Source organism: Poecilia reticulata, linkage group LG2, assembly GCF_000633615.1.
Source record: "Poecilia reticulata strain Guanapo linkage group LG2, Guppy_female_1.0+MT, whole genome shotgun sequence".
Classification (NCBI taxonomy): domain Eukaryota; kingdom Metazoa; phylum Chordata; class Actinopteri; order Cyprinodontiformes; family Poeciliidae; genus Poecilia; species Poecilia reticulata.
The window spans coordinates 804,345-810,742 of NC_024332.1; the positions used below are offsets into that span (position 1 = coordinate 804,345).

The window sequence follows — 6,398 nt, forward strand, 5'->3', positions numbered from 1 at the left end:
TACTTGTACTTCGTTACTTCCCACCACTGCATGGCTTACAGTTTTTGTTGTCAATATTTGTTGGTAGCGACAGTTTTAATAAGAATACATATTTTTAAGCGAATTTGAATTATATTTCCATTCTGACTCGCAAACCTCACCAGCTGGTCGCGGTAGTGAGCAACAGAACGTTGTTTGCCAACCGCCAAAAAATTCAAGAAGAAGAAGAAGTCGTTCTCCACCTTGTTTCGTTGCTGCAGCTACAGAAAGAGGACGGTGGCAGACCTCGCTGTATGACTGTATTATTAATAAATAACAATGGCGCTTGAATCGCGGATTACACAGGAGGAAATAAAGAAGGAGCCAGAGAAACCCATCGATCGGGAAAAGGTAAATAACAGCATTTTACTCCGGAATCCTCCTCTGCTTGTTTTCCTTCTGTACCCCGAGCTAACCTAGTTAGCATTTGATGCTAATATCAGAAAACAAACTACTGAACGGTATTTGTAATATTAGATCAAATGCATCACAGTATTTAAATTATGTGAAAAATTGCTGTGGTAATGTGAAGCTATTCAATAACCAAGGGGGGTGGCGGTGGGAAGCAGGTAAATAACGAAACGTCAACGTGTCGTGCTAGCTAATGCCGTGCTAGCTAATGGCTATTCAGCGTGAGCATCAAAAGACGTTTAATTTTATGTTTATCTTAAAAATATGTTGATTTGATGTCATGTACTGTTATAACTTTCTTCTCGAAAGTCTATATTTGCACTATTTTTGAATTAAAATTAGAATCAAGTTTTATGTCCGACGCCGAAATGAAGGTCTTTTTAGCAAAAGGCTATTCCGCCTGTTTTAGTAGATCTGATTTCTGGTTCAAACTCTAAAATACTTGTATAATCTTTCATATGTGAAACCTTTAGACTTTTTTAGGCAAACATTAAACGGGGGGCTAATGACTCATGTGGCATTTTTTTGAAATATTACAAAACAAAGCACCTTTATCAGAAATTAAACTTTACTTTTAATATTCTGTTTTATATATAAAATAATCTAATTCAGAGTTGAATAAACATTTTGGTTTTCAAACCAAAAGAAAGCTTGCTAATATTACTCTTTTCAAAACTCAGGAATATTTATTTATATATTAGTTTAGGCTGTATTTTGAAGGATTCTTGTTCATTTTAGAATAATACAATCCAAATCTAATAGTTTTGCCCTCTATCTAATACCATCCATCTAACCTGTCCCTGCTCAATGAAAGCAGCCCCTCGGCATGATGCTGCCTCAACCATGTGTTACTATGGAGATGGCATGTCCAAGTTTGACTATTGCTAGTGATTTTAATTGAACTAAAGCTGACAAAATGTAAGAAAAATACCAATTTAGTGTCAAATCTTCTACTTTTGAAACTTTGGAATTATTTTTTTCTGAAGAAATTTCAGAGTTTTTTTTTTTTCCTATCTGCAATGGCCCTAATATATATATATACGGTTGTACTTTCAATGTGTCAATAGGTGTGTGTGTGTGTGTGTGTGTGTGTGTGTGTGTGTGTGTGTGTGTGTGTTTTATTATGGTATTTACCCTGGCCAACCTGCCTGCTCTGCACCAGTAAATTCTGTATTGATCGGCTTTGTTAAAGTTATTGGTGTATTTTGACATAAATATCAATAATTTCCCTCACAGCACAGGAATAAATGAACATATTAATGCATATATTCATGTTTTATTTGTCAACTTTTACATGTAAGAACGATTAAAAAAGTTTTTAATTAATATCTGTTTCTCATAAACAAAAGTTGACTTGTAGTAACTTGGTTTTGCCACTAGATGGCAGTCCTGATGGATTGAACCCTTTCAAAACCATTATTTAAAGACAAACAGTGTTTATTAAAGTAAAGTTTGAACACTAACTTGTATTTATAAGATCATTTGATTGGGTAGAATACTTTTGGACTGTTTCTGCACTGCTTATGTTAAAAGTTATGCTTTACTTTCTCGTTTGCTGCAGACTTGCCCCCTTCTGCTGCGAGTATTTACCACCAACAGTGGGCGACACCACAGATCAGACGAATTTGCTCGGGGCAATGTGCCCTCCAGTGAGCTCCAGATATACACATGGTAACATTTTGTCGGCTTGTCTGTATTTACTTGTCACAGAAGTGAAAATTGAGCTGAACTGTTGACTGTATGTGTTGCAGGATGGACGCTACATTGAAGGAGCTCACCAGTTTAGTAAAGGAAGTGTATCCAGAAGCCAGGAAAAAGGGGACTCACTTCAGTTTCGCCATCGTCTTCCCTGATCCAAGAGTAAAGATGTACAAGTAAGTCTAACTCTACAAATCTGTGCTGACTAGACGGGTTGATCAGAGGAATAGCAGGTTATTGATCTTAACTGATCACTTTCAGGCTGAAGGAGATCGGCAGCACTGTGTCCGGCAGGAAGGGCCTGGATGATGCCATGACGCTGCAGTCTCAGCGTTTCCAGATTGGAGACTACCTGGATATAGCCATCACGCCGCCCAACAGAGCGCCGCCCCTCAACCCGCGCATGAGGCCTTTCTGAGCGCCCTCACACACTCTGAGAGATGGATCTTTATTTTGTGTTTTCTCATCTTGAATTGTTTCACTCATTTTATAAAACTTGATGTTTAATAAACCTGTTGTTTTGTTGGTTTTTTTCCCCCAAAGACTAAGTCTCATTTTTACTGACAGTTATTATGAGTTTCTCTGTAAAACTTTAGTAATTAGAAGTAATTGTGTGTGTGTGTCCTTATAAGTCAATGACCCATAAACATTGAGCCGAGTTGTTGTGCCGTCTTCCACTGAAACAGTGAAGGGAAAAGGGCTAACGAACGGCTAATTCAACTCATTTTACRAGTTTAATGTGTTTGGAGTTTCTTAAACTCTTTTGGGGCAATTTACAGTGACCAACTGACCTGACCGACATGTTTTGGGAGATGTGGGGGGAACCGGAGCACCCGGAGAAAACCCACGCAAACACGGGGAGAACATGCAAACTCCACACAGACGGCCTCTGTGAAGGTGCAGCGCTAGCCGCTGCACCACCGTGCTGCCCACGATTTTTCCAATTGGGTTGGGAAGGGATCTATTTTCTAGTTTGTCAATGGAGGAAAGCGGGGGGGACTTGAAGTTTTAAATTTCCTCTTGACGGAGGGTCGCAGGGCGCCCCGTTCACACTGGCAACAACCTCCATCTTTTCTCTAGTCAAAATTATGAATATTAGRTTTGAGTTTTATTATCTTCACTTTTTTTCTTCTTGAATCCTAGAGTGCTCYGTATCTTCTTCCAGATTGAAAATKTAGATTTTTTCTTTTTACCATCCGTAGCTTTTTCCAAATCCTCTGGGATGGTTTCTCCTGTRGTCTCTGTCTCTACAGGTTCCAGATCCGTGGAACAACCAGGCAGCGATTCTGAAAAGAGTTCCTGCTGAGAAGAAACGTCTTCTCTTGTSTCTTTAACCTGGTCGACCTGGTTCTGTGAATCTTCCTCTGTTAAAGCGATGGTGGTGTTTTTATCCTCTGTTTTTAAGCAGTTGAATCTCTTTTTCCTTTTTCAATTCCTCTTTTAGGCTACTAATTTCCTGCTGGTATTTTTCTACTTGCAGTTTTAATGCTGTAACATCAGATTCATAGCGATTATTTTCCTCCAGGTACAAACCTTTAAATTTCTCTATCTCACCCTCGATTAGCTTTTCTTTCTCTTCTGAATCTAAAAGATTATTTTCCCTCTGTTTTATAACTTGCTGGTACGTTTCAGCCTGTTTCTCCAATTCCATGACATCGTTTTCATATTTGGTCTTTAGCTTGTTGTATGAAAACTGAACTTTATCGAGTTCATCAAGGATGTTCTTTTCCCTTTTGTTAAGGGTTTTAATTTCTCCAGACATCTTCTGAMAGAGCTCCTCATTTTGAGCCCTCAGGTCATTGATRACTTTCTGATTTTCTTTAACCGTCTCTAAGTTCGTGTCTTTCTCTTGGATAACCTCCTGCTTAATTCTTTCAACTTCTTGATTCAGTTYATTAACATCAATTTCATATTTGCCAATAAAGTCATGGTAGGATTGTTTCATATCACAAAATTTCTTCTGCAAACGTTTTTTATCGCCTTGCAGGAATTGKACTTCTTTGTCATGGTTTAACTGGAGAACGGCATTCGTTGCTCTCAGGTCTTCAATCAGTGCCATATCTTCCTCTGATGTCTTTCTATGATCTTTTCTTTCCTCAATTAGCCGTTCTTGTAACACCATAATATCCATCTCATAYCTGGACTTTTGGYGCTGGTTCCACTTTGCTTTCTCTCTTTCCAACTCGAGCTTGGTCTCTTCCAGCTCTGCCTCCAGGTTGGCCATTTTCTCATTGTCTTCAGACCTTCTGGCAATCTCCATTTCCAGAAGGGAGCTCAAATGTTGGATTTCTTCCATGAAGGCATCGTATGCAGGTTTTATCAGGCCTTCAGGGTTGGAGAGATGGAGCCCCATCTCTCCACTGCCGTATCTTGGTGTATCAGACATTTTCTCCAAAATGCAATTACAAAAATTGTTGATTTGAAATCTGTCTGAAAGAGCTTTGCGCACGTCTGAACTAGTCAGGGATATTGCAAGCAATGAAAAATATGCAGAGATGTGTTACATACAATTCTGCATTGTATGTACTTAATGAACTTAATCAGAAATGATTTCTGATTAAGTTCTCTGTTTTCATAGTTTCATGGATTGTTCTTCTTTTATCCATTTTCTACACGGTTTTCATGTTAAATTGCACCCTGGACCTTCTGGTCACAAGACGACCACTCTACCCTCAGAGCCACAGCCGCCCTAAAAAAATCCACTGCTTGATCCTTTTGCTAATCTTTTCTTAAAATGCAGATTTAAGCAGTATAACAAGCTACAATTCAGTGCAATTTATCATCAATCGAAAACAAAAAGCATTACTATAAACTCCCAAAACGTGGTTACAATGAGCTTAAAGTAATCTTGATCTTCATCTGATCTGCAGCTTTTTTGAAATCCTCTGCTGCTTGTAACTCATTTCAACACCACTTTGGTTCAACTTTGTGAGCTAACAGCATATCAGCATGCTAACCTCTCTTCCTGTAAMACCCGCAGGTGCTGCTATCTGGTTGTGTAAGCATGTGGCCTGATGCGAAAGGTCACKCTCTGTTTACAGCCTTTCTGCCGTTCGTAACAGATAACCTCGTGCATAAAGTATTGATTTAATAATTTGTTGRCAGATTCTTATTAATTCCTCTTCTGTTTCTAACCCTGTGTTACGTCTGATGTGCTTGGGCACAATCTCTTCCACTGGGCTGGATTTGACTGCAGCATCTTTGCGTGCAGACACCCCCGATTAAACCCCTTCGACTGTGTGCGTGTGTCTGAGTCTGCCATGTTCTGTAAGCTTTAGCCTGTGGCTGCCGTGTTAAACATGATTTACCAGGTTTGCGTGCGCACACAGACCACCGAGGAGGATGAGTTCACCCAGAAGCCTCTGATTCCTACAGGCGCTGACCTGCACCCACCAAACTCCACCAAAGGAGCTTCCTGGAAAAACAACACATCTTTAAGTGAACAAATGCAATGAAAACTTTGACTGGGCCGTTCTAACAGTCTAAAGTATGAATATACTTTATGATTAGGATAGCTACGAGATGAACTTTCACCATTTATGGACTGAATACTAATTTTAAAGGATCGTTATTATGTAAAATCTACTTTTTTTTAGCTTTACATCATGTTATTATGATATATAATCATCAAAAACAAACCTGGAGTGTTGTTTTGAGTCTTTCATGCATGTTTGAGAAATCTCTTAATCTCCATGGCAACCATTAAGCAGTTCAAAACGCCTAGCCGACTTAGCCTTAGTGGCAGGTGTTTTAGGACAATCAGACATTAGTATGAGGCAGAGAATGATTTGGAAATAAGCATTGATTTAATTTAAAATTATATCTGTGCAAAAATACTTTGAAAACAAGACGGGACGTTTCCATATATGAGAACAATCAACATAATTGTGTGTGTTTCCACTACTAACGTGAAAACGTATTGAGAACAAAGTAGAAATATTTTTAAAAAGTAAAAAATGCCACCATAGCGCCAGTAGAAATTTAAAAAGTTAAGGGAAAATTGGAACTATCGAGAAGGAAGGAAGTTGTATTTTTCAGAATAAAGTTCAAATTTCTCAAGACAAATGTGTATTTACAAAAGTCAAAACTTTCCAATAAAAGACAGAGTTGTAATTCTCTCTTTATATTATACTTGTATTTGATGTAAAATACAGCAGTTTAAGAACTTTCCAGATTTTTAAATACATTTTTAAAAAAAATTTTCTTTTCTTTCTTTCTTTTTATTTATTTATTTTTACAAATGTTTTGTCTTTTATGCCAAAAAACCACAT

General features: G+C 38.1%; 2 protein-coding genes across 4 annotated transcripts in view; one reads left to right on the top strand and one right to left on the bottom strand.

Annotated features, from left to right (window-relative positions):
- Positions 1-5,821, bottom strand: part of LOC103476590 (gap junction beta-6 protein-like) — a 16,852-nt gene extending 11,031 nt beyond the window's left edge. For 2 of the 3 annotated variants that reach the window (XM_008429072.1, XM_008429063.1), the window contains exons 1-2: positions 5,767-5,820; positions 5,436-5,542 (exon numbers count right to left, since the gene is read on the bottom strand). The gene's annotated coding sequence lies outside the window, so the exon portion shown is untranslated. Of the gene's footprint in view, positions 1-5,435; positions 5,543-5,766 lie in introns of all 3 variants that reach the window. The other variant, XM_008429075.1, reaches the window with a different exon arrangement.
- Positions 188-2,660, top strand: sap18 (Sin3A-associated protein). The gene is made up of 4 exons (XM_008429038.1): positions 188-369; positions 1,991-2,100; positions 2,181-2,303; positions 2,389-2,660. The coding sequence occupies exons 1-4, from the start codon at positions 298-300 to the stop codon at positions 2,543-2,545; spliced, it is 462 nt and encodes a 153-aa protein (XP_008427260.1). The 5' UTR covers positions 188-297; the 3' UTR covers positions 2,546-2,660.
- Positions 5,822-6,398: the final 577 nt, after the last annotated feature.

Bases quoted from the DNA above. Each gene is read 5' to 3' on its own strand.
- sap18 (XM_008429038.1), top strand. From the start codon at position 298: ATGGCGCTTGAATCGCGGATTACACAGGAGGAAATAAAGAAGGAGCCA. The intron at 370-1,990 runs GTAAATAACAGC...CGTTTGCTGCAG, and splicing joins AACCCATCGATCGGGAAAAG to ACTTGCCCCCTTCTGCTGCG. The intron at 2,304-2,388 runs GTAAGTCTAACT...GATCACTTTCAG, and splicing joins CCAAGAGTAAAGATGTACAA to GCTGAAGGAGATCGGCAGCA.